This window comes from Macaca thibetana, chromosome 15, assembly GCF_024542745.1.
Source record: "Macaca thibetana thibetana isolate TM-01 chromosome 15, ASM2454274v1, whole genome shotgun sequence".
Taxonomy (NCBI): Eukaryota; Metazoa; Chordata; class Mammalia; order Primates; family Cercopithecidae; genus Macaca; species Macaca thibetana.
In genome coordinates, this window is record NC_065592.1 from 44,956,739 (window position 1) to 44,984,080 (window position 27,342).

General features: G+C 49.9%; 5 protein-coding genes across 7 annotated transcripts in view; 2 read left to right on the top strand and 3 right to left on the bottom strand.

The window, feature by feature from the left end:
* HINT2 (histidine triad nucleotide binding protein 2) overlaps positions 1–27,342 on the top strand; it is a 546,951-nt gene that overhangs the window by 130,071 nt on the left and 389,538 nt on the right. The gene's annotated exons all lie outside the window — the stretch shown is intronic.
* The window catches only part of CLTA (clathrin light chain A), a 429,778-nt gene that overhangs the window by 39,859 nt on the left and 362,577 nt on the right, over positions 1–27,342 (bottom strand). The gene's annotated exons all lie outside the window — the stretch shown is intronic.
* Positions 1–27,342, top strand: part of SPAG8 (sperm associated antigen 8) — a 454,367-nt gene that overhangs the window by 34,316 nt on the left and 392,709 nt on the right. The window lies entirely within an intron of this gene.
* CCIN (calicin) lies at positions 2,770–4,951 on the bottom strand. Of its 2 annotated transcripts, XM_050762125.1 has the most exons (2): positions 3,380–4,951; positions 2,770–3,218 (listed from the first exon to the last, which is right to left on the bottom strand). In XM_050762125.1, exons 1-2 carry the CDS (start codon positions 4,641–4,643, stop codon positions 2,785–2,787), a joined length of 1,698 nt encoding a protein of 565 aa, XP_050618082.1. In that variant the 5' UTR covers positions 4,644–4,951; the 3' UTR covers positions 2,770–2,784. The 2 variants fall into 2 exon arrangements, with proteins under 2 accessions (XP_050618082.1, XP_050618081.1); XM_050762124.1 differs by having other exon boundaries at positions 2,809–4,948.
* The window catches only part of GLIPR2 (GLI pathogenesis related 2), a 126,430-nt gene continuing 109,327 nt past the window's right edge, over positions 10,240–27,342 (bottom strand). The window contains exons 3-6 of one of the 2 annotated variants that reach the window (XM_050762272.1): positions 26,279–26,387; positions 25,492–25,595; positions 23,178–23,255; positions 10,240–11,779 (exon numbers count right to left, since the gene is read on the bottom strand). In XM_050762272.1, coding sequence (XP_050618229.1) covers positions 11,619–11,779; positions 23,178–23,255; positions 25,492–25,595; positions 26,279–26,387 — 452 coding nt within the window. In that variant the 3' untranslated portion in view covers positions 10,240–11,618. The remainder of the gene's footprint in view (positions 11,780–23,177; positions 23,256–25,491; positions 25,596–26,278; positions 26,388–27,342) is intronic. The other variant, XM_050762273.1, reaches the window with a different exon arrangement.

A 27,342-nucleotide genomic window follows, 5' to 3' on the forward strand; every position in this document is an offset into this window, starting at 1 on the left:
CAGCCTGGGTGACAGAGCCAGACTCCGTCTCAAAAAAAAAAAAAAAATATGGAATAATGTCTGACTAGCTCTCTAGGTACCATGCTCTAGCCAAGTTGACACATAAAATTAACCATCACAGGCCGGGCGAGGTGGTTCACGCCTGTAATCCCAGCCCTTTGGGAGGCTGAGGCGGGAGGATCACCTGAGGTCAGGAGTTTGAGAGAGCCTAGCAAACATGGCGAAACCCCATCTCTACTAAAAGTACAAAAATTAGCCGGGTGTTGTAGCGGGTGCCTGTAGTCCCAGCTACTCAGGAGGCTGAGGCAGGAGAATTGCTTGAACCCGGGAGGCAGAGGTTGCAGTGAGCCGAGATCATGTCACTGCACTCTAGCCTGGGTGACAAGAGCGAGACGTCGCCTCAAAAAAAAAAAAAAAAAAAAAAAGAAGAAGGTCCGGGTGCAGTGGTTCACGCCTGTAATCCCAGCACTTTGGGAGGCCGAGGCAGGCGGATCACGAGGTCAGGGTTCGAGACCAGCCCGGCCAACATGGTGAAAACCCGTCTCTACTAAAATACAAAAATTGGCTGGGAGTAGTAGTGCGCGTGCCTGTAGTCCCAGCTACTGGGGAGGCTAAGGCAGGAGAATGGCTTGAACCCAGGAGGCGGAGGTTGCAGTGAGCCACTGCACTCCAGCCTGGGTGACAGAGCAAGACTCTGTCTCAAAAAAAAAAAAAAAAAAAAAAGAAATTAACCATCATAAAAATGATTCCATTTGAGACCATTTGAATGCAGAGTGAGCCCCGCCAACAGGTCTGAGACTCTGAGAAGAGAAAAAGTCCAAGGGGTGTAGGTCTGGGATTGAAAAAGAGGCTAGCCAGGACTTCCAGGACAGTAGAGGCTGAGGGAGAGAATAGTGGGTAGGGAGCCCCTGGCCTGGGTGGGGTGACAGGGATGAGGAGAGCACTTGACAGCCTATCAGGAAAGAGCCCTGGATTCTCAGGGAGACAGAGATTAACCTGTGTAGAATTCCTCCTCAGCACTCTCCCAGGGCAGATCAAGGGCCACACAATTATTTCTGAAGGGTACTGGGTGAGAGATTAAGACAGAGTTCCCACCTTTTAAAGCAACAAATGCCGGGCACAGTGACTCACGCCTGTAATCCCAGCACTTTGGGAGACCGAGGTGGGAGGATTGCTTGAGCCCTGGAGTTCAAGACCAGCCTGGGAAACAAAGTGAGACCACATCACCACAAAAAATTAAAAAACAAACAAAAAAACCTCCCCACGTGTGGTGGCAAGCACCTGCAGTCCCAGCCACTCAGGAGGCCGAGGCGGGAGGATCCCTTGAGTCCAGGAGTTTGAGGTTGCAGTGAGCTATGATTTCACCACTGCCCTCCAGCCTGGATGAGAGAGTGAGATTCCATCTCAACAACAACAACATCGAAAAAGCAAAAATTGATCTGAGCTAGGAGAAAGGCAATAATCAATGCTTATAAATTACTGTATGATAGATGCTGGCGGTGATAGGGTATAGGGAGGTGGCCAGGGCAGCAGAGGGCAAGCACTGAAAAGATAGAAGAGAGGCTAGTCATATGTAATTGGGAAGCCCCAGAAAAGTGATTTTTGTTGGGATCCTAAAGGGCTACACACTAAGAATAAAGGTGGAAATAGACTAAAGCCTAATTTTGAATCATATAATGCCTTGATTGAATTAAAGCAATCCAGGCTTTCTAGTGCCCTTAGTCTAGCTGCTTGCCAAATGCAAAAGTAGATTCTTTTTTTTTTTTTTTTTGAGACAGAGTTTCACTCTTGTCACCTAGAATGGAGTACAGTGGCATGATCTTGGCTCACTGCAACCTCTGCCTCCCGTGTTCAAGCGATTTTCCTGCCTCTCAGCCTCCCAAGTAGCTGGGATTACAGGCATGTGCCACCACGCCCTGCTAATTTTGTATTTCTAGTAGAGACGGGGTTTCACCATGTTGGTCAGGCTGGCTGGTCTCAAACTCCTGACCTTGGGTGATCCACCTGCTTCGTCCTCCCAAAATGCTGGGATTACAGGCGTGAGCCACCACCCCTGGCCTTATTATTATTTTTTACATTAGAAACGGGGTCTCACTTTATTGCCTAGACTGGCTTCAAACTCCTGGGCTCAGGTGATCCTTCTGCCTCAGTCTTCTGAAGTGTTGGGATTATAGGCATGAGCCACTGTGCCCGGCCAGGATATGTTTCTTTCTTCTCACTTTACTGGCCTCTCTTTTATCCCCAGTCCCTCAGACTCATATTCCTGGAGAAAGTTCTCAATGTAGTTGGCTTACTAGAAACAATTGTAAGGAACCTCCAACTTTCCCACAAATGAGACACAAACTACCGTAGCTGCATGGGCAAATACAGTAGCCAAGTAACCTTGCCTCCCCTGTTCCTTCTGCCTCCTTTTCTGAGCCTTGCCCAGATCACCTTTTCCTTCCTGGCCATGAGGTTCCTCTCTTAGACCTGGGACGGGTCCTCACCTGCTTTTGCGGAAGACCTGAGGGAAGCGGGTGCTGGAGGAGCTTGATGCTTCACAGCTCTGAGCAGATGTTTACCTGCTGATCTAGCAGATGCCTGAGAGGTGACCACAGGGGTACAGAATAGGGGACAGACATCGCCTTGGTCGGTGCCTGGGAGGGGCCTCAATTCCACCCACCAGGGGTTCCTTTCCAGCCCCTGTTGGATACCTCCAATGACATAGTGGCCCTGAGTTTCCACCCACTGGGAGCAGCCCTACCCTAGGATCTCCACCTTCAGGGCCAAGCATGGACTGGAACACTAAGAAGGAAACAACAGGCCATCTTCCTCTCTTTCTCTCATTAAATTGTGAATAATAATGCATTTACTTATTCTCCCACTTAAAATGTTGTTTAAATCCTTTGAAGAATCTTGCAAGGTAGCTTGGCTAGACAGCAGGCAGGACAGTCCAGTGCCTCTGGTGGGGGAGCCAGGGTCTTCCACTCGCCTGTCTTTTGGTCCAGCAAGAAGGCATTTGGATTGATGGTGTAGTCCTTTGTCTGGACATCGCTGGCAGTGGTGACACCCCCACATACAAACACCTTGCTGTCTCCAATGGAGCATATAGCATGGGACACATCCAAGGGGCAGTTGTTGGGCAAGAGAGGCACTGAGGTGGTCGTCTTGCTGGCCTTCACTTTCTGCAGATTGATTTCCACGCTCTGCCGGTGGCTGTGCACGCAGAGGATGTTGTCCTGTTGGAAAGAGAGCAGGGGCCGGTGGTTGAACTCAATGGGGAAGGTGATACATTGGACGACGTCCCCAGTGCTAGTGTCAAAGCAGTCCACCACCCCGACCCGGGAGATATAACCTTTCACCAAGCACCGTCCAGTGACAATGTACAGATGCCGGTCACCTTTGGTGATCACGGCGGTGCCATCCATGGGGATGCTCATCTTTCCTGCCAGGCACCAGACTTCCTTCCGCTCATCATAGCGATAGATGTTGGAGACATACCGCCTTGGGGCAATGCTCCCGCCCACTGAGTACACCGTCCCCCCACAGGTCACCATGGTGTGGAAGACAAGCCCGATGGGCAGGTCGGGCAACTTGGTCCAGGAGTTGTCATCCATGTCATACCGCCAGGCTGTCTTCAGCCCTGAAATCTGCTCAGTGGTGCCACCAGAAATGTAGATGTAGCGACCAGCAGAGGTGGCACTAAGTGCTGCTGCCCGATAGGGCATGTCTGAGAGCTTCATCCACAGGTTCTCCTGGATGATATAGGCAAACACTCCATCATTGAACTGGCCGTGGGCCTTCTGGCCACCAAGGATGACCACTGAATCAAGCAGGGCCCCTTTCCGCTGGTAGACCAGCAGGCTGCATGGCCGCTCCTGCTTGCGGTCCATCAGGACATTCTCAATCAGGGTTGCATGGGATGAGCTGTTCTCCATGCCCACCAGCTTGTTGCTGGCAAACACCAGTGTCTTGTTGGAGACGGCATTGAGATTGATGTAATTGAAGAACTTCTTGAAATACTTCTCCCGCTCCTCCTTCCGGAAGTACACCCAATTGATGAGTGCGCTGAGAGCCTGGTCTTCATTGAGCACGTGAAGGTTTTCATCACGGAGCAGGCGGCCGAAGATAACAGGGGGACAGCGCATGAAGTGCATGGAGCCCTCAGGACTGGCCCAGTAGTGGAAGTTGTCGCGAATGCCTGAGTAAGCTAAGTCTGATACCTCTTTGAGCTCAAACAGCTCGGCCAAGAAGAGGTAGCGCAAGCAGTTGGCACGGCGGATGGACTTAATAAGGAAGTCGTTGCAGTGAACTCGAAGGCGTGGTGTGTTGAAATACTGAGCCCCACGAAGCAGCTCCTCCACGTTTTGCTCGGAGATCACCACCTTGCCGCTATAGAAGTAGTCCAGAAGCTGGTCCACTGTGACCGGGCTCAGATAACTGGAGTCAATGGTGATGAAAAGCTCATCGGTGGTCTTCATGTCATTGCTGGAGATGAGGCTCCTCACCAGCGGGGAGACAGCAGCCAGCACGTTGCGATGTGCAAAGAAGACGTGGTGGTCCACGCTCAGGGCCATGTCCCAGTACTCTTTGCGTTTCCTCTGTCTGTTCAGGTTCTGCAGCACGAAGCTGTTGTAGTTTTTCTCGGTGAATTCCAATTTCATGGTGCTTCTTGTTGGTTGAAACAGATCAGCAGCAGGTACTGGAGAACAGACTTTCTCAGGCCTTTGGGATTCAGATTGATGGTTGTTTGCAGAGCGGTTGACCAGGGAGAAGAGAGGGTGGGTGAGAGGATGATGTCATAGAATGAATGAGGTCATCACAATGCAGGCCTCCCTGAGGCCTGTCTCAGAGGCACTGGGCCTTCCTCCCCTCTGATCTCTCCAACCTGCCAAGACCACATACCTTAGCAGGACCTAAAGCCCTGGGCCCAGAGCTCAGGAGGAACCTCAGGGATGGGCAGCAACTTGCAGCTGGGACTTTCAAACCACAGTTCAAGGCTTCTGGAATGTTAGAGCCAGTCTGGGTGGGACAGTGGGGAGCAGTTTGTGTAGGAGAGATAAGGGGAGGTGGGGAAAGGGAAGAGATATCAGACCTTCTGGAAGAATCCTCCCATTTCGAGGGAAACTGAGACCCAGAGAAGAGAAGGCACTTGTCCAAAATCACATAGCCAGTTGGAAGCAGAGCAGGGCTCAGAACTTGAGTAACCTGGCATTTTTCCTACCCTTCTGGAAGCTCCTGACTACCCAGATTTCCCCAATCTCTGACTCTCAAGTCTCCAAGCACTCTTCCTGCCGAGGCTCCTGGGCATCAGAGAAAAGCTCTGTTCTTTGGCCTCTGACCTTGGTGGCCATGGACATCATTCTCCTTCAAAATAGAGAGGTGGAGGCCGCTCCCTGGAGCAGGGACGCAGGAGTTAACCACAAACGGGGGCATGGGAGGGTCTTTAAAGCCCGGATGATTTCAGCTCCATGGCAAACTAGAATATTCCCCCCACATTTCCAGGTGTCCAGTTGGAAATTGTTGGGGGCTTCAGTGGGTCAGCTTTCTCCATCAAGGGAGGACTTGAGCGAGTTGCTCAGACTTTCTAAACCTCAGTTTCCTCCTCTGTGAGGTGGAACTAATATTTGATAGTAGTACCCGCTTCAAAGATTATTATGAGTTTATTTCTATTTTTATTTTTTTGAGACAGTGTCTCGCTCTGTCACCCAGGTTGGAGGGCAGTGGTGCGATCTCAGCTTGAAACTGCCTTTGCAAAATTATGACCGAGACAGTGAAAGAGATTGAACTTAACTGACTCCATCTTGCTTCTAACCTCCAAGCTGTCCTTGTTCATTCCTTGGCAAAGGCTGAACTAACTTTGGGAGAAACCTCTATATATAGTTTATAGTTTAAACAAAGACAGCCCTTTCCCAAAGCAGACCTCCTTCTTGCCTGGGGACTAGATTGCCTTTGTAGGACTAACATTAGCCACAAGATTAGAAATTATGGTTTAGGAGTCATGTAGCTGGAGGCTACAAGATTCTAACCTTCCCTAAACTAAGACCAGTGCTTGAGATTCTTTTTTCTTTCTTTCTTTTTTTTTTTTTTTCTAGACAGAGTTTTGCTCTTGTTGCCCAGGCTAGAGTGCAATGGTGTGATCTCAGCTCACCACAACCTCCAACTCCCAGGTTCAAGCGTTTCTTTTGCCTCAGCCTCCTGAGTAGCTGAGATTACAGGCATGCACCACCACACCCGGCTAATTTTGTATTTTTAGTAGAGATGGGGTTTCTCCATATTGGTCATGCTGGTCTCGAACTCCCAACCTCAGGTGATCCACCTGCCTTGGCCTCCCAAAGTGCTGGGATTATAGGCGTGCGCCACCATGCCCGGCCAGTGCTTGAGATATTTTGCAGATCCTGCACTTGATGGATCAGCTGGCACCACTCAGATCGATAAACTGGCTCATCTGATCTTGTGGCCCCTGGACCCAAGAACTGATTCAGCCCAAAAAAACAGCTCCGACTCCCTATGATTTCATCTCTGACCAATCAGCAGCACTCCTGGCTCACTGGCTTCCCCCTACCCACCAACTTATCCTTAAAAACTCTGCTCCCCCAATGCTCCTGGAGACTGATTTGAGTAATAATAAAACTCCAGGCCAGGTGCGGTGGCTCATGCCTGTAATCCTAGCACTTTGGGAAGCCAAGGCAGGCGGATCACCTGAGGTTAGGGGTTCGAGACCAGCCTGGCCAACATGGTGAAACCCTGTCTCTACTAAAAATACAAAAATTAGCCGGGAGTGGTGGTGCGTGCCTGCAATGCCTATAATCCCAGCTACTCAGGAGACTGAGGCAGCAGAATCGCTTGAACCCAGGAGTCGGAGGTTGCAGTGCGCAGAGATCGCACCATTGCACTCCAACCTGTGGGCGACAGAGTGAGACTCCGTCTCAAAAAGAAAAAAAAAAAACCAAAAAACAAAAAATAAAACCCTCTAGTCTCACGTACAGCCGGCTCTGTGTGAATTACTCTTTCTCTATTGCAATTCTCCTGTCTTTTATTACCCACCCACCCCCCACACCCCCCTGTAGCTGAGATTACAAGCGCCTGTCACCATGCCCAGCTAAGTTTTGTAATTTTAGTAGAGACGGGGTTTCACCATGTTGGCCAAGCTGGTCTCGAACCCCTGACCTCAGGTGATCCGCCCGCCTCGGCCTCTCAAAGTGTTGGGATTATAGGCGTGAACCACCGCGCCCGGCCTATTATTAGAGTTTAAATGAGAAAAGGACTGGAGAGTAATGGGCTCGTCATAAAGCTCAATGAATACTAGCTGCCGTTTTCTTACTCATATTACACCAGTTCGCCCAGCTCCGGCGTTCGTGGCTGCTACCTTCACAAAAACTTGTGGTCGTCGTGGTTCTGGTTTTGCGGTAGCTGGTGAGGCTGTGGCTCCCTCGCGTCTCTTCTGGGCCGGCCGCCCGAGTCCAGTCCAGCCACGCGGTGGCGCTGGAGGGCCGTCCCCGCCCCCGAGCGCACGGCCTCTGCGCCAGGCACCACCCCAACTCCTTTCCAGGATGGAAAAGAGGCGCGGGGCGTCCCCTTTTTCGCTTTGCCTCTACGCGCCACCGTACAGAGGCGGCAGCGCTGTGCAGTCCACCGCGACCCTGGAATTCAAACGGCAGGATCGGGGGCCTCAGCCTGGCAGGATTCATTAGATCTCCCCAGACACACACCTGTCCCCACTTTGCAGATGGGGACGCTGAGCCCCCAACGGAGGCGCGCCCTCCAGAGGCCAGCAGACTGTCTCCGAATCCCAGCAACAGCTAGGGGGATTCCTGATACCTGCGAGTCCTTTGCGGGGAGAGAGGAGGGTGCCCGCAGACTCGGACAGATTGCTGGCCGGCGTGGGGCTCCCGGAGTCCTGTGGGGCGTCTGTGGCACTGCTATTCGTGCAAGGAGGAGATAAGGGCCAGCTGGAGCGCCGCGGGCGGGAGGGAGGCTGCGGCAAAAGAGCCCATTGCCCCACCCGCACCAGTCTTTGGGAAGAGACCCTAGAGAAGGGCCTGGACTTGCATCTCGCCCAGGCATTCTCGAGAAGGTTCAGGAAGGAGTTGCCTCTCTGATCTCCCCCAATCTGGGTCCAAGCCCCACTCTAGACCCTCGGGCCGTTCTCAGCGCCCCTCCCAGGAAATTTCGGTGTCAGCCTCGGGAATCTGAGCCGTTCCAGCTCTTTCCCTCCCTGGCTTAGTCATATTCTCATTCTCATTGCCTCCCTCCCTCGTCCTTTCATTCCAGACTAGCCTTTTCCTTATTATTAGATTTGGTGACTTGAAAATTATTTGAAAATACCCCCACACAATTTTTTTTTTTTTTTTTTTTTTGAGATGGTCTGGCTCTGTTCCCCAGGCTGGAGTGCAGTGGCCCGATCTCGGCTCACTGGAACCTCCACCTCCTGGGTTCAAGCAATTTCTTGCCTCAGCCTCCCGAGTAGCTGGGATTACAGGCACACGCCACCACGCCTGTCTAACTTTTGTATTTTTAGTAGAGATGGAGTTTCACCATCTTGGCCAGGCTGGTCTTGAACTCCTGACCTCGTGATCCACCCACCTTGGCCTCCCAAAGTGCTGGGATTACAGGCGTGAGCCACCATGCCTGGCCAAAAATACCCTTTCAAACGCTCACACCTGGCCAAAAATACCCTTTTAAACTGAATTTGTCCACCTTCCCACCTGAATGGGATAGAGAGGATATGATACATGCACAAGGTGAAGAACTTGTTTTCCCCATTGGAAGAAGACTTCAATTTCAGCCTCCTCCTCCGGAGACCAGTCTCCCTGGGAGAATAATGAAGCTTGTAATGCCTCTTCAGCCCTTACCTTCTGCGAAGCAGCAGCAACTTGGGTGAAGGATGAGGCCTCTTGGTGCTGCTGCCAGACACCTTCTGGCTCCCATGGACATGCAGGCTGGCAGACCTCGCCTCCTGGGGCATCTTCACCCAGGAGCAGGGGGTGGGTGGGTCAGACCCTGCTGCTTCATACCTCCTTTGCCCTCTACCCTGCCCTCCCGCCTGCAAGCTTCAGCCTTGGGAGCATTTCAGTGGAGGAGGTGGCCATGCCTGTTTGTTTTTGTTTCGGGTTCCAGAGCACCAAGGCAGGAATGAGCTCTCTCATCAGACACTTCCAGCATTAAGTTGGGTCTGGAGGTGTCATGGGGACCTGAGAGAACTGATAGACCTAACTCCATGTGACAGACCTCGTACAGGTGGGTAAATTGAGGCCCAGGGAGAGGAAGAGGCTTGCACCCAGAGATCTTCTTCCTCCGCCCTCTGGCTACAAAGGAGAGCCGCAGTTTGGTTTGTCCTTGTTCTTTTTGGACTGTGAGGCTTGCCGTCTTCAAGAAATCCTTAAAAGTGAGATTAGTGACCACCTGCTCAGCCAGCTTCAGTGTCTGGCATTTCTTTGGCCCAGGAAAGCTCGCCGGTTCAGCTTTTTCCTTAATCCAGCCAACTGTGGGAACAAACTCCAGCCCACAGAGGCGGGCTGCATTCTGGCTTCCACCACCTGGGTGTGTGTGTGTGTGTATTGGGGTGGGGGGCTGACCTGAGGAGCCACCAAGACATTCATTGGCTGGCAGCTTGCCAGATGGGGCCAGAAAAGGATCTCAGCAGGGTCTCTTCACCCACGGTCAGCTTCCTGCCAGGATCCACATTTTCTGTTTAGTGTCTCCCGTTAGGACGAGACGATATGATTCTAATCTTTGGGTACCATCAGCTGGTATATCAGTTTATTTGGAAGCCCTGAAGAAAATGAGGGGCATACTTTAAAGATATACAGATTTGGGCTGGAGCTAGAAAACTCAGGAACATTCAAGAATATTCTCAGCATCTCCTTCTCTTTTGTACCTCCAATAACTGGCTTCTTTGCTTCTATGTATTTCCCATTCATAACTTGGCTTGCAAGTAGCTTGGTTTGCCATGGCCCTAATTCCAACTCATGGCATCCTTATTTTTTTCAGTTCCACTGGTAAATTCTCTCCACAATTCTTAGCTGAAATTCCCAGTCCATGGCCAGCCTGGTGATTGGCTGCCGTTGGATCCAGTGTCCACTCTAGTCTAATCAGTTCTGTGCTGGTGGGTCACATGGCTTAAAACTTGGCCACTTAAGCAACACAGTCCACAGGGAATGGATTGCAGGTATTCTGGGATTAATCAAGAGAGGGATTCAGAGTCATGGATTGTCTCAGCCACCGAGAATCAGGTATAAATCACATTGGAGGAGGATATTACACAAAGAAAAAGATTTTATTGTCTTCCTAGTCAATATCCCCGGCGAAATGAGAGGCATAGCTTGAGACTGGTCACAGTGCAATACAGACCCTCAGGAGCTGCTTTGAGGACTGGCCTGCCCAGATGCCTGCGGTTAAGCCAGCAGCCCCCTCACTCCCGCCCCTGCCATCTTGACAGACGGAGCTGCCATGGTTTCAGGGACACTTGGCAGGGCATCTGGGTTGGTCCCTCCCACATGGACCTTGTAAAGTTGCTATTCAGGGGAACCTGGTATCGTTTCAGGCAAAACACAGAACCATATTAGCATTTCTAAGCCCCCTACCCCGGCCATCTCCCTGGAACATTTGGGCTTGTCGCACATTCCAGGAGGGAGCAGCAGCACAGCTGCAGCCACAGCTGCCAGGAACAGGCCTGGGCTCCCGCCCTGTGTGGGGGGAGGGCAGAGGGTGGAGGGCTTCCTCTGGGGGCTCTGAGTAAACTCACCCTCACTCCACCTCTCTGACTTCATCCATCCAAGGCTGCTTGGCCAAGAGCCCAGGCAGGGTGAGGGGCTGTCTCCCAGCCCAGGCCTGGGCTGCCTAGCAGAGGTGGGGGAGGGAGAGCTTCAGGCCTAGCCCAACTCTCCAGAAACCAGGGGTAGCCTGCTGAGCTCTGAAATGCCAGAAGTTTAAGAAAAGAGGGAAGGGGACAAGAGGTGGTGGTAGTGGTACTTTGCTATTTAAAGGTAGAAGAATGCAAGGAAGTAAAGCTTTTTTTCTCCATTTGTTCTTTGGCGACCCCATTGGAGAATTCCAGAAGGCACGCAGGATGACATCATGTTTTACAACTGAGAAATCTCAGTAATTCTGTAAAATGGAGCCCCTGCCTGCTCCATGTTCCTGATGGAAGCTGCTTTATATTTACGTGCTTAAAGCTGTATTTTATGTCACATTTAAATGAGGGTTTAATAATCTTAATTATCTACCAAAAGTAGATTACGGCGCATGAAGATCACATAAAATGAACTTCACTTCTCAGCATCACAAACATTTGGAATACAAAAGTCCAGGGATGGATATTAGAAGTAAGAAAAGTACAAAAGAAGTTTGCTTAAAAATAACAAAAAATTTAAAAAACGGATTCCCCCCTCCCCCCAATCCAAATAATCGTGGTCTAGGTAACGAGATCGGGATAAACGCTTCCTTTGCTCACTCCTGTAGTAAGAATGAGCTCAAGCAGAACTGTATGCCCAAGTGTGTGTACCAGAAACACTCACATGCATCACACACACAAGCACATACACCCACAGGGACAGACGCACAGCCGGGTTTTGGTTGTTCTAGGCACTTCATATCCACGTTCTTAAGTCTGCCACCTTCCCATTACATTTAACAAGTTACTTCTTTGGTGGCAGGACGTTTTCTTCGAAGAAGCCCTCGTTGACAACATTCCCTGCTGGGAAGTATCTGGCCACCACAAAGGAGGATCCGTCACTTGCGGACGCCTTTCCCACGCCCATCTTCTTTGTGTTCTTCCATACCATGGCCGTGAAGTGTCCTGCAGGGGAACGGGCAGAGGGAGAGGGACACGGCTGAATTAGCAGAGCCTGAAGAAGGATGTGGCAAGGGATTGTTGAACCCCTGTACCATCTTGCCAGGCTCAGGTTAGCATGGTCTTCACAGACCCCCTGCAGGGAAAGGAGAGGCAAAACGCTCTGACTGCCTGACTTCTTTTTTTTTCTTTCCCAAGATGGAGTCTCGCTCTGTCGCCCAGGCCAGAGTGCAGTGGCGTGATCTTGGCTCACTACAATCGCCGCCTCCTGGGTTCGAGTGATTCTCCTGCCTCAGCCTCCCAAGTAGCTGGGACTAGAGGTGCATGCCACCACGCCCAGCTAATTTTTTTGTATTTTTAGTAGAGATAAGGATTCACCATGGTCTCGAACTCCTGACCTCAGGTGATTCACCTGCCTCAGTCTCCCAGTGCTGGGATTACAGGCGTGAGCCACCGTGCCTGGCCAGACTGCCTGACTTCTAAAGCAGGTCCTTTCCATCAGCCACACTGACCTTACCCACCTCACCACCTTCCAACAGTCTCCCAGAGATCATGACAAAGCCCAGTGGCCCCAACAATTAGGATGCCACTTTACCTAGTGCCTGTGTCTAACTCTGTCCCCAAGCTGCAATCTCGAAGCTCTCCGGTGATCCCCTTTTGTCTTCATCTTACTGGACACCTGATGAACACTTCCTACTCTTCTCCTTTTCAAGGCACCCCTCACCCTTTTGGTTTCTAGGATGCCACAGTCTCTTGCAATTCCTCCTGTCTCACTGCCTCCTCTTCCTCCTCCTCACCCTCACTTATAGATATTGAAGGACCTGCACTTCCCAGGGCTTAATCCTGGGCTTTTTTCTTTTCCCTTTAAGCTCTCTTTAGGGAATTTCGTCTTTCCCTGGCTCCCAAATTTATTTCTCCAGCTCAAATCTCTGCTCTGTGTTCCAGACATAACTAATTACTGGACATTTCCACATGGATGACTCATAGGCATCTCAGATTTAACCTTTCCAAACCTCACTCCCAGTTTTTGTCCCCCTAGATTTATTCCTCTCCCAGTCCTCCCATCTCCATCAGCGGTACCTCTGTGCACACACTGCCACGGGGAGTCTGCATTCCTCCCTCTCCTTCCTTTCCCCCACAACAACCTAGCATTCAGTCTTGAAGAATCCAACTCTAAAATGCATCTCAGGTCCACCCACTCCCAAACCCTTGGTCCCAACTGCAAACTTCTCTCACATGGACCATTGCAATAGCCTCCTGACTGGTTCTATGGCGTCCACCTTGGCCCCTCAAATTCATTTTCTTTTTTTTTTTTTTTTGAGACGGAGTCTTACTCTGTCACCCAGGCTGGAGTGCAGTGTCATGATCTCAGCTCACTGCAACCTCTGCCTCCTGGGTTTAAGTGATCCTCCCACCTCAGCTTCCTGAGTAGCTGGGACTACAGGTATGCGCCACCACGCCCAGCTATTTTATTTTATTTTTTTTGTATTTTTAGTAGAGACAAGGTTTTACCATATTGTCCAGGCTGGTGTTGAACTCCTGACCTCAGGTGCTCTGCCCACCTCGGCCTCCCAAACTGCTGGGATTACAGGTGTGAGCCTCATTTTCTACTTAGTATTCAGAGTGACCATTTTGAGATATAAATCATATCTGTTTACTTCCCTGCTTAACAGTCCTTCACTCGAGCCCCAGTCCACCTAGAATGAAAGTGAATCCTTTGGTGCAGTGGCCTCCTCTCCATTCCTTGAACACACCAGGGTGTGTCCCACCACAGAGCCCTTGCACATTTTTTTTCTTCTCTTTTCCTTCTTTCTTCTTCTCTTTTTTCTCTCCCTCCTTCCCTCCTTCCCTTCCTCTTCTCTTTTTCTCTTCTCTTCTCTTCTTTCTGACAGGATCTCTGTCATCTAGGCTGGATGGAGTTCAGTGGCGCGATCATAGCTTACTGCAGCTTCTACCTCCAGGGCTCAGGAGACCCTCCCACCTCAGCTTCCTGAGTAGCTGGGACCACAGGCACATGCTGCCACTGCCAGATCATTTTTCAAAAATTATTTGTAAAGCCAGGCACCATGACTCATGCCTGTAATCCCAGCACTTTGGGAGGCCAAGATGGGTGGACCATCTGAGGTTGGGAGTTCGAGACCAGCCTGATCAACACGGAGAAACCCATCTCTACTAAAAATACAAAATTAGCCAGGCGCGGTGGCATGTGCCTGTAATCCCAGCAACTCAGGAAGGCTGAGGCAGGAGAATCACTTGAACCCAGGAGGCCGAGGTTATGGTGAGCCGAGATGGTGCCACTACACTCCAGCCTGGGCAACAAGAGCAAAACTAGGTCTCAAAAAAAAAAAAATATATATATATATATATAATATATATATATACACACACACACACACACATATTACACATATTTGTAGAGACAGGGTTTCCCTATGTTGCCTAGGCCGATCTTGAACTCCTGGGATCAAGTGATCCTCCTGCCTTGGTTTCCCAAAGTGCTGAGATTACAGGTATGATCCATCACGCCTGGCCAAAACACTCTTCTGATGACCAACAACTTCTTGTCCCTTGGTCTTAGCCTAAATATCACTTGTTCAAAGAAGTCATTTGCAAACACCCTTTTATTTATTTTTGAGACGGAGTCTCACTGTTGCCCAGATTGGAGTGCAGTGGTATGGTCTCAGCTCACTGCAACCTCTGCCTCCTGCGTTCAAGCAATTCTCCTGCCTCAGCCTCCCAAGTAGCTAGGATTACAGGTGCACACCACCATGCCCGGCTAATTTTTGTATTTTTAGTAGAGACAGGTTTTACCATATTGGTCAGGCTGGTCTTGAACTCCTGACCTCAGGTGATTCACCCGCCTTGGCCCAGCCAAGTTTTGGTATTACAGGTGTGAACCACCATGCCCAGCCTGTAAACACCCTTTAATTTACTGAACATCTCCCTCCCAAGACATTCTTACCACACTGTTTTTTTCCCCTACATACCATTCTTCCCATTTGTGTGATGCATTTGCTTGATTATTTGTTTACTGTTTGGCTCCTTCACCAGACTATGAGTCCATATGGGCAGAGGCCAAGTTTGTTTTAGTCACCAAAATACACCCAGTACCTTGGCATAACCTGGCACATGGAAAGTGTAAAATAAACGTTTGAAAGAATGAGTGGAATCGATGAATAAAAGTAATATAGAAGATCCATCTCGGACTCCAGTTCTGCCTTCACTGGAAGTACAGCCTTCTATGTTTCGAGCTTTTTGAGATTTCGACACATTGCAGCCTCGTTCAAATCCTTCTGCTCTGAGCCAAACATCTCAGTTCCTTTTCAAGCTACTTGCTCCAGCTCCAGACACCACCAGGTCTTGCTGAGCCCCATTAGCATCAGTCTCCCATTTCTCAGACTGCCTGTCCTTTCCTCTCTGGTCTTTTCAAGCTACGAATATAGCTTAGCTTCCAAATCTCCTCCCATTTGGGAGTCAAAGAGTTGATGCTGTAATGCATTCCTTGCTCAATGATCATAAATTTTTTTTTTTTTTTTTTTTTTTGAGACGGAGTCTGGCTCTGTCGCCCAGGCTGGAGTGCAGTGGCCGGATCTCAGCTCACTGCAAGCTCTGCCTCCCGGGTTTACGCCATTCTCCTGCCTCAGCCTCCCGAGTAGCTGGGACTACAGGCGCCCGCCACTGCGCCCGGCTAGTTTTTTGTATTTTTTTTAATAGAGACGGGGTTTCACCGCGTTAGCCAGGATGGTCTCGATCTCCTGACCTCGTGATCCGCCCGTCTCGGCCTCCCAAAGTGCTGGGATTACAGGCTTGAGTTTTTTTTTTTTTTTTTGAGACAGAGTCTCACTCTATTGTCTAGGCTGAAGTGCAGTGGCACGATCTCAGCTCACTGCAACTTCTGCCTCCTGTGTTCAAGTGATTCTTGTGCCTCAGCCTCCTGAGTAGCTGGGACTACAGGTGAGTACCACCACGCCCAGCTAATTTTTGTATCTTTAGTAGAGATGGGGTTTTGCCATGTTGGCCAGGCTGGTCTCAAACTCCTGATCTCAAGTGATCTGCCTGCCTCAGCCTCCCAAAGTGTTGGGATTATGGGCGTGAGCCACCGTGCCTCGCATAAATTCTTATTTGTTGGGGAATAGAGGCAGGGTGTTCATCTCTTCCATCTTTATGGTTTAGCATTTACAGAGATCAATGAGACATTTGTTTTCTGTGTCACAGGATAACATTCATTTGCTAAAGCAACACTGAAGAGATTGCTCTCTCCTAAATATCTGGCTTATGATTGAGCAAGCTATATGAGGGCAGGTGCCACATCTGTTTTACTGATCACCATATACCTAGTGTTTAGCACTGGGCCTGGCACATAGTAGATGCTCAATAAACATTTGATGAAGAAAGGAAGAAACAGAGGGAGGGAGGGAGGAGGAAAATCATGATGAGAGTAGCTAAGATTCCCATAGGGTGGTTAAGAAAGAAAAAGGGCAACCACTTCACACCCAGTAGGATGGTTATTATAAAAAACAGAAACAAAAATAATAGACTATAACAAGTTTTGGCAAGGAAGTGGAGAAACTGGAACTGTTGTGCACTGCTGATGGGAATGTAAAATGGCACAGCTGCTCTGGAAGACGGTACGGCAGTTCCTCAAAAAATTAAACATAGAATTGCAATGTGACTTAGCGATTCTACTTCTAGGTATATACCCAAAAGTACTGAAAGCAGGGATTCAGATATTTATACACCCATGCTCCCAGCAGAGAGGTTAAATGATTGGCCCAAAGTCACACAGCCCGGCCGGGCGCAGTGGCTCACGCCTGTTTTCCCAGCACTGTGGGAGGTTGAGGTGGGTGGATCACTTGAGGTCAGGAGTTCGAGACCACCCTGGCCAACGTGATGAAACCCCATCTCTACTAAAAATAGAAAAATTAGCCAGGTATGGTGGCGCACGCCTGTAATCCTAGCTCCTGGGGAGGCTGAGGCAGAAGAATTGCTTGAACCTGGGAGGCGGAGGTTGCAATGAGCCAAGACTGCGCCATTACACTCCAGCCTGGGTAACAGAGTGAGACACCATCTCAAAAAAAAAAAACCCATAAAGTCACACAGCCCAAGTATCCATCAACAAATGAAAGGATAAGCAAAATGTGGGATATATATATATATATATATATATATATATATGTGTGTATATATATGTATATATGTGTGTGTGTGTATAATAGAATATTATTCAGCTTTAAAAAGGAATTCTGAGGCCGGGCATAGTGGCTCATGCCTGTAATCCTAGCACTTTGGGAAACTAAGGGGGGTGGATCACCTGGGGTCAGGAGTTTGAGACTAGCTGGGTCAATGTGGTAAAACCACATCTCTACTAAAAATACAAAAATTAGCTGGGTGTGGTGGTGGGTGCTTGTAACCCCAGCTACTTGGGAGGCTGAGGCAGGAGAGTCGCTTGAACCTGGGAAGCAGAGGTTGCAGTGGGCCAAGACTATACCACTACACTCCAGCCTGGGCGACAGAGTGAGGCTCCATCTCAAAATAATAAAAAATAAAAAAATAAAAAGGAGGCTGAGTGTGGTGGATCACGTCTGTAATCCCAGCACTTTGAGAGGCCAAGGTGGGCAGATCAAGAGGTCAGGAGTTCGAGACCAGCCTGGCCAACATAGTGAAACCCCATCTCTACCAAAAAAAAAAAAAAAATTAGCTGGGCATGATGGCGGGTGCCTGTAATCCCAGCTACTTGGGAGGCTGAGGCAGGATAATCTCTTGAACCCGGGAGGCAGAGGTTGCAGTGAGCCAAGATGAGGCCATTACACTCCAGCCTGGGCAACAGTGAGACTCCTTCTCAAACAAAATAAAATAAAAAGGAATTCTGACACGTGCTCTAATATGGGTAAACCTTGAAAACATGAAGCTAAGTGAAATAAGCCAGACACAAATGGACAAATACTGTATGATTCCATTTATATGAGGTAGCTAGAATAGTTAAAACCAAAAGCAGAACAATGGTTGGGGTGGGGTGGGTGGGGATGGTTTCCGGATGAAACTTATTCTCATAAGGAGTGCGCAACCTAGATCCCTTGCATGAGGAATTCATAATAGGGTTTGTGCTCCTATGAGAATCTAATGCCACTGCTGATCTGACAGGAGGCGGAGCTCAAGCAGTAATCTCACTCGCCCACTGCTCACCTCCTGCTGTGCGGCCCAGTTCTTAACAGGCCATGGGCCCATACAGGTCCACCGCCCAGGAGTTGGGGACCCCTGGTCTAAGGGTTACTGAGTTTTAATCTGTGAAGATGAAAATAATTCTAGAGCTGGATGGTGGTGATGATTGCATAACAGTGTAAATGTATTTAATGCCACTGAATCGTACACCTAAAATGGTTAAAATGGTAAATTTTCAGTTATATATACTTTACCACAATTTCTTTTTTTTTTCTTTTTGTTTTTTTTTAATACATGGCTTCACTCTGTTGCCCAGGCTGGAGTGCAGTGGTGCAATCGTGGTTCACTGCAACCTCAACCTCCTTGGCTCAAGCAATCCTCCTACCTCCTACCTCAGCCGCCTGAGTAACCAGGACCACAGGCACATGCCACTGCACCCAGCTAGTTTTTTAATTTTTAATTTTTTTTTTTTTTTTTGAGATGGAGTCTCGCTCTGTCACCCAGGCTGGTCTTGAACTCCCAACCTCAGGTGATCCGCCCACCTCAGCCTCCCAAAGTGCTGGGATTACAGGGATGAGCCACGGTGCCCGGCCTAGTTTTTAAATTTTTTTGTAGAGACGGGATCTTGCCATATTGTCCAGGCTGGTCTTGAGCTCCTGGACTGAAGGGATCCTCTTGCCTTGGCCTCCCAAAGTACTGGAGTTACAGGCATAAGTCACCACATCTAGCCTATTTTACTAAAAAATTAAAAAACGAAAGTGGGAGAGAGAGGAAGAGACTGGTGTCTACACTCTTCTAATTCTTTAGGGAAGAGACAAAGTCGGTGCTTCCCATTGCATCCTGTATATGGTAAGGACTGAAATAAATGTTTGTGGATTAAATTCTATTTTTTCCCCTATAGTTAAACTTCTTTTAAAACTTTTTTTTTTTTTTTTTTTTTTTTTTTTTTGAGACAGAATCTCACTCTGTTGCCCAGGCTGGAGTGCAGTGGCATGATCTCATCTCACTGCAACCTCCACCTCCTGGGTTCAAGTGATTCTCCTGCCTCAGCCTCCTGAGTAGGTGGGATTACAGGTGCACACCACCACACCCAGCTAATTTTTGTATTTTTGGTAGAGATGGGGTTTCGCCATATTGGCCTGGGTGGTCTTGAACTCCTGACCTCAAGTGATCCACCTGCCTTGGCCTCCCAAAGCACTAGGATTACAGGCATGAGCCACCATGCCTGGCCATTTAAAACATTAAAAAATTTAGCTATAATTTATTTGTCTGCATTCGCAGAGGACTGAAAGTTACTAAATTGTTTATGAAAATAATCAAATGTAAACACGAATCTAGTTGACATGATACAATTGAAGAATGAAAAGAAAACAAACCCTAAGTACAATTATGCATATTTGCCACTATCTTTAAACTTGTATTAACTGCTGTTTAATAAGCTCTGGTTTCCACCCAGAATAGAGGATAAAGACTGCTTGCCTATTTGCCCTTGGCTCTTCGTATATTTGGGTCACAGCTCCAGGCTCTCGGCAGTCTGGTGTCCCTACTTCTACAGCCATTTCCAAAGGCTCAAGTCCTTTCTTACACTAGTCTGCTCTCACAGGAGACCACATGCTTGGGCCATTGACCCTCCCACTCTCTCTGTCTCCCAGAAAAGGAAGAAGCTGCCATTTATCCACTGGTTGCCAAGAAAATAATTAGACACAAAGTGCACATCAGCAGCACAAGTGCCTGTGGCAGCCTTTTCCAAGCTGATGAGGCTAAGCAATCTTTTTTCTTGCGGGGGTGGTTTCTGTCTGCACAGAGGGAATTAAGCTATGGGTATTCAGAGATGAAGTAAATGACACAACTTCCTTAGCAACCATCAAATACACACTGGTTGCTAACTCTAGTCCACTAACGAAGGTTCCTTTTTGTTTTTCCTAAAGGGATGACATCTTCTTTCCTGCTGTGAATCAAACTTCCTAGAATATATCTTTGAAAAACACACTAAATATGTCACAGTATATCCTCGCAAGGGAATAATGTGCAGAGGTATGAAAGAATGAACGAGCACTTTTTGTATGATATGGCACACTCTCTGACAAGCATAAAACAGGTCATATACTCTGACACCAGAGTGCAGAAAAGGGAAGAGAACATTTATACACACACGCTGGCGTAAGCACAGGATAACTCTGGAATGATTCACAGGAAACTGGTATCTCTGGTTGTCTCTTGGGAGTGAAAGTGCTAGGGGTCAGGGCTGGAAAGAAAACTTTTCACCTTCGATAGCTCCCAATGTTCATATCATATAAAAATATTATTCATCAGGAGGCTAAGTGGGAAAATTGCGTGAACCTGGAAGGTGGAGGTTGCAGTGAGCCGAGATTGCGCCACTGCACTCCAGCCTGGGCAATGGAGTGAGACTCTGTCTCAAAGGAAAAAAAAAAAATAAAAAAAATATATATATATATATATAAAATTCATTCAGAATAAGCATACATAATAAAACATAAATAAACATAATATAATTTAAACAGAATATATCAAAGTAATGATAAGATATTATTTCTCTTCACTCAGCACACTGCAGTGACTGACCAGCATCCTTCATCACAAGATGCTGGCCTGGGTGGGGTTGGATTATAGGGTATTTCTTTCTTTTTTTTTTTTTTGGAGACAGTCTCACTCTGTCACCCAGACAGGAGTGCAGTGGTGGGATCTTGGCTCACCACAACCTCCACCTCCAGGATTCAAGCAGTTCTCGTGTCTTAGCATCCCGAGTAGCTGAGATTACAGGCATGCATCACCACACTCGGCTAATTTTTGTATTTTTAGTAGAGATGGGGTTTCACCATGTTGGCCAGGCTGATCTTGAACTCCTGACCTCAAATGATCTGCTTGCCTCGGCCTCCCAAAGTGTAGGGATTACAGGTGTGAACAACTGCACCTGGCCAAAGGTTATTTCAAAGGCTCTTTCACCTACAACAAGGACTCAGGTCAGGGAATCCATGAACAGAGATGCAGCAAGGAGGAGTTGCAGACAGGGTCTGGGGGAGGCTGAGGCAGGATGGGCATGAAGATCTTTAAGGGTCTTGCAAGCCCCCAGTATGACACCACCCAAAATCTCATTCCTGTCTTAGGATCAGGCTCTGTCTGCCCCCAGGCACTGCCTGTTGGTACCTGGAACAGCACAAGGGCTGGCTGCTCTGGGATTTTCCTCTTTAGGGATGGGAGGTGTAGGGCAATGAGTGAAATGAGTAGTCAGTGATCATGGAAAGTTGGGCTCTGACTCTTGTGAGAGTCCTGTCTTGGAGTGGGAGTGGTGGAAAAAGCATCATATCAGGGACAGAAGGCATGAGAAAGGCTGCTTCCCTTTTCTAGGCCTCAGTTTCTTCCTCTCCAAAATGGGTAGAATAAAGCCCCATTTTTTTTTTTTTTTTTTGAGACAGAGTCTCGTCCTTGTTGCCCAGGCTGGAGTGGGCAATCTCCACTCACGGCAACCTCTGCCTCCCAGGTTCAAGTGATTCTCCTGCCTCAGCCTCCTGAGTAGCTGGGATTACAGACACCTGCCACCACACCTGGCTTTTTTTTTTTTTTTTTTTTTTTTTTTTTTTTGCATTTTCAGTAGAGACAGGGTTTCACCATGTTGGCCAGGCTAGTCTTGAACTTCTGACCTCAGGTGATCCACCCGCCTTGGCCTCCCAAAGTGTTAGGATTACAGGTGTGAGCCACCACGCCCGGCCTGTGGAGGCACTTTCTAATTACCACGTGGTGCACACACACACACACAGTGCTAGTTAATAACTTGCTCGGACACGTGTCCGATTGCTCAAGAATCTTGCTCATGGGAAAAGCAAACCCAGAAGCTATGAAATAAGAAGTCTTCTGGACACCATCTCTATTAAAAGAAGACAAGGTCCTGCCTACACATCCTTAATCAATAGCAGGAACTTGTTACTGGTCCCTCCCCACACTCTTAGATATCCTTGCCCTAGAATCACCTGTTCACACTCAAAGCCCTGCCAGCCCGGCCTGGAGTCCTGCAGGGGTTAATGGAGGGGAGGAATGCCCCAGCAGATGCTTCTGCCTCTGCCCCGGAGTCCCAGGAACAACGCAACACAACATGGTTGCAGAAACCCCCACCCTGAAGGGCAGGCAGCAAACCACAGGAAACGGTGACTGGCGCTGAGAACCTGTCACTTCCTGCTTCTGGAGCACCCCTCTAGAGGGTGGAAGGCCTCAAGGCTCTACTTGTGGGTGGGACAGATGGGGTAGGAGGAACGAGGTGAGCAGAGTCCCTTTCTCTGTTTTCCTGGTGCCTTCTGGTCAGAGAAACTCCCGCCCCCTTCTAACACCATCCTGGGCCCCAGGCGGCTCTGAGTCGGTTTTGAGGAAAGACAAGGAGACTGGTGAGCCCAGCAAAAGGCAGAGGGAGCCCAGGGCACAGGGCGGCTGCCCAGAGGGACGCTGGGGCACAGGGCGGCTGCCCGGAGCTTTTGTCAGGGGAGGCCTATGGGAAGGGAACATGGACGCACGGAAGGTTCCTCCCTACACTTGAATCACCAGCTCTCAGGATATCCCTTAGAAGCCACCTTCTCCCTCTCCCCTGGGAAGAGGGGACAGGAATTGACTCAAGTCCACACAGCAAAGGGTGCCAGAGCTGAGACTAGATCCAGGTTCTCTGCACCCCAAGCTCCTCAACTGCAAACTAGAGCAGAAAGGGGAAGGGAGAAAGCCAGGGAGACCGCGAGGGTGGGGGAAGGGTGTGGGGTGTGGAGGGAGGAGTGCCAGCAGCTTGAGCCTTCTCCTGATGGCCCCAGGGAGCCATGACAGTTGAATCAGGAGAGCATCAGGGGCAGAGACAATTTTAGAAGTATTGAGGCTGCTGGAGAGCAGGATGGATGGCAGAAAACAAGACTAGACACAAGGTGACCAGTTCAGGAATGAAGCTCCAAGCAGCTTTGGAAATCCAGTCTCCTATGACACACTCCAGGAATGGGAAGAGCTCTGAGCTGATGGGGCAGGATTCAGCAGCTGGGGGCTCACAGAGGGAGCAGAGCACGTAGCAGGGGGAAGCTGGAGATGTAATGGGAAAAGGAGAGCTTTGGTCTGTGGTCAAGGTCAATCCAGAGAAACATGGAAGAGGTTAAACAGGAAGGAAAGGGTTGATTTTTTTAGAGGGCTGGTTCGTCTCTGAAGTCAGACACCCAACCTGCATTGCTGCCCAGGGCCAGGCCCCTGGTGAGACCCTGCCACTCACCAGTCCCCGAGGTGAAGCCAGGCTGCTGGAAGTTATAGTTCTTGATTTCACTGTACCATCTATCAGCCACCTCCTTTCCTGTGTGGAAATGACATTGTTCTAAAACTCAGCCACAAAATCCACCCACTCCCTATTGCCTGCATCTCCTCCCATTAGCCCCAAGCCACCTATCCAGCAATTAGACATCTGAGAAAGCCCCAGTCAGCTGATGCATCCTGGATGCTGCTTTGCAGACTCCTAGGGACTCCTGCCCATGAGCATGGCCAGGCTGAAGAGTGGGCCTTCTGAGGGGCTGGGAAGAGCACTGGCCTGGGGTCAGGGAACCTGCACCTATCCCCCACCAACCCACACACACTGACTTGCTGTGTAATCCTGGGCAAAGCCTTCCCTCTCTGGGTCTCAGTACAATGAAAAGTTTGAAGGCAATACACTGCAAGGGCCTTCTGATGATGCTCCGAGTTTCTAGGAGACTATACTGTTATCTCACCCCATGTGCAGCTCTTGAAACATCCATAGTTGGAAAGACAATCAGGCTGGTAAGCCAAGGATCTCCACTGTGGCAGGAGGGCCCTCACCTGGGGCATCCACCGTTCCCACAGGTGTTCATATGGGCAGGCGTTTCCCTGGGAGCTGATGCTCTCCCGGCCAGAGCCAGGAGTGGGGACCTCAGAGCAGTCAGTCTCAAATGTGTGCAAGAATCTTGTTAACGGGCAGATTCCGATTCAGTAGGTCTAGGGAGGGACCTAGGATTCTGCATTTCTGCTCCCAGATGCTACTGCTGATCCATGTTCCACACATCAGCCTCACCTGGAGAGCATTGAACAAATACTAATGCCTGGGTCCTTCCTCAGACCAACTGTGTCTGTCTCTGGAGGACAGACTCAGGCATTTTTTGTTGTTGTTGTTTGTTTGTTTTTTCTGAGACAGAGTTTTGCTCTTGTTGCCCAGGCCAGAGTGCAACGGCATGATCTCAGCTCACAGCAACCTCCGCCTCCCAGGTTCAAGCGATTCTCCTGCCTCAGCCTCCTGAGTAGCTGGGATTACAGGCATGCGCCGCCACACCCGGCTAATTTTTGTATTTTTAGTACAGATGGGGTTTCTCCATGTTGGTCATGCTGGTCTCGAACCCCTGACCTCAGGTGATCAACCTGCCTCGGCCTCCCAAAGTGCTGGGATTGCAGGCATGAGCTACTGTGCCTGGCCTGGTATTTTTTTTAAAGTTTCACAAAAGATTCCAATGTGCCGCCAGAGTAGGGAACCACTGGCTCAGAGACCACCTACCCAACCCCCTCTTTGTAGAGACGGGAAACTGGGGGCAGAGGAGGGAGGGACCTGCTTAAGGCTCCCAAGGGAGCCCATGCAAGGCTGGGATGGACCGTGTCTCCTGAATGCCCACCTTCCTGTCCTATGCCCTTCTCCCGGGGCCCATCAAGGGCCACAGCCTGGGCTTGGGAAGGAGCCTGCAGGCTGAGGGCGCAGCTTCGGAGGGAGGGGTGAGTAGGGGGTTCCCCAGGAGCTCACACATGCCTCCCAGTGGGGGTGCCAAGGACCATGCTGCACAGGAGCCCTGGCTTAGGCTGCCCTAGGGAAACCAAGAGCACTCGGGGGAACTCCCAGGAATGTGAGGCGGGGGAGGGAGTGAGTCATTCTCCCACTGGTGTTTGGAGAAAGCTTCAGAGATCCAGATAGCTCTCCAATATTCTTCCTAAAAAGCCACATCAGGGCTGTCAGGGTCAGAGGGTCAGAAAGCTCAAGAATGTCCGGGCGGCGCGGTGGGATCATTCCAGATTGAGACCTTGCATGGAGACGTTGTCTTTTCCATTATTATTTTTTTTTCCAAAATGGAAAAAGCTCTATTGCTTTTCTTCTATTGCAAAAGTAATACACCAGCACTACTGGTAGTGTATCACCAGTACAGTAGGAAAGTAAAATTTCTCGGGAAGAAAATAACATTTCTCGGTAGCTGGGGATGCTCTGGTGCCCACAGAATCAGGCTGAGATTCTGTACAAAAGCGGTCTGTCTCCCCAGCCCCCACTCCTTGGCCGGGGAGCTTCTCCGAAAGTGGGGGCCTGGTCAGTCTGACTCATCTCTGTGTCCCTGGCACCCGGCACAGGCCTGGCACTGAGCCAGCCATCAGAGACCTTGTGGTGAACTGAAGTCAGCCTGGGAGCAGATTCAGAGAGCTCTGGTTTTCCTTTCCTTTCCTAGGCCTGTGGCTACACCGCGAGGGTGCTGGAGCCAGGAGGCATTTGAGGAGGACTTGTCCTTCTTCCAACTCCCACAGAGAGGAGAGAAGCTGAAAATGTGACCCACCTGTCTGATCGTAGGATGCCCATGCGAGGTTCTCCCCACACTGGCCGCGGCTGGACTCTGGGCTGTGCTTGAGGATCCTCGTGCTGGCCAGGGCTTCAGAATACCTGCAGAGTCCACAGTGCCTCCTCAGAGCAGGTGCAGTTCAGAGAACCCCCAAAGTATGTGCCCCAAGCTAGTGTGGCTGAGTTTCCTTCCCTGCCCAGGGCTCGCAGAGGAGCTAGAGGAACACCACTCCTGCATGACTGCTGAGCCTCCCAGCAGTCCCATTCCACAGAGGAGCAAGTCGAGGCTCAGAGGAACAAAGGGACCTGCTCAGGAGAGTGACAGAGTGGTTATTCAAGTGTGGTTGTATCTGATCCCAAAACCTGGTCCCCGAAACCATGTGGGGCCCCCCTAACCTTTTTTTTTTTTTTTTTTGAGATCTTGTCTCACTCTGTCACCCAGGCTGGAGTGCAGTGGCATGATCTTGGTTTACTTGGTTCACTTGGTTCACTGCAACCTCCACCTCCCGGGTTCAAGCGATTCTCCTGCCTCAGCCTCCCGAGTAGCTGGGACTACAGGCGCCCACCACCACACCTGGCTAATTTTTGTATTTTTAGTAGAGACAGTTTCACCATGTTGGCCAGGCTGGTCTTGAACTCCTGACCTCAGGTGATCCGCCCGCTTCGGCCTCTCAAAGTGCTGAAATTACAGGTGTGAGCCACTGTGCCTGGCCACAGGGCCCCTTTGTGACTGCAGCAGTGGCACATGAAGGGCCCAAGTCACCCGGATGTGCTAGGGGACTCACTGTTGAGCCTCCCGGTTGAGCTTCTTGCAGAGCTTCAGTGGGGGGACGCCATGCTTCTGCCGATACTCATTGTGGGCCTTCAGGACCTCATTATGAAACTGTTTGGAAGCTGGAATGATTGCAAAAATGGAGAATGGCTCAGTGCAGAGAAAACACTCATCAAAAGTGTAATGGCATGCTGAAAGCAACACCCAGCTCAAACCTCAGGCCATGTGGACGGGCTGCTGCTCCCCTCCAACACCTGGCACCCCAGCCAAGTGGCCCTGCTCCACGCCACTGCTCACCTTACCTGGCATTGTGCTCCATATCTCTGCACATCTAAAGCCCATGGATCATGTGGGGCCTTATGGGCCATGTTAGGGATTTGGGTCTTTATCCAAGGCAATGGGGAAGCCACTGAAAGGGAGCAGGGCAGTGAGCTCCATGTGTTTCTCAGAGACCCTGCCGGCTGCTAAGTGGAGGATGCACAGAAACACAGAGCAGATTTGGGGACCTGGACAGTCAGCAATAGGACTTCGGAAGTAAAATATCTGAAGGAGACCGGGTATCTCAGGCTGGATCTAGGGAGAGCAGAGGGGACTGGAATGGGCCAGAGCTGGGAGTCCAGAAAGAGGCCTCCTGGCTGGGGAGGAAGGCACCTATGCTGGGTGGGTGAAGCCAAGGAGACAGAGGGACAGACAAAGAGACAAGGGAAGAACAGCCCTGGGGAAGCAGAGTGTGAGGGTGAGTTTTAGGTGCCAACTTGACTGAATTAAGGAATACCTCGAGAATTGGTAAAGCATTATTTTGGGGTGTGTTTGTAGGGGTGTTTCCAGAGGAGACTGGTGTGTGAGTCTGAGTGGGGAAGATCCACTCTCAACGTGGGTGGGTGTCATCCAATCAGACAACCTGGGGACCCACACAGAAACCTACTGCAGCGGCAGAGCCACCGCAGAGTCCCCACTAGGACAGTGCCTAATGGAGCTGCAGAAGTGCAGCCACCCCAAGACCCCAGAACTGTGGAGCTACCAGCATGCAACATGGGCCTGGGAAGGCTGAAAGCATGAGGCTTCGACCTGAGAGAG

Coding starts and splice junctions, on each gene's coding strand:
- CCIN (XM_050762124.1), bottom strand. CDS start 4,643: ATGAAATTGGAATTCACCGAGAAAAACTACAACAGCTTCGTGCTGCAG.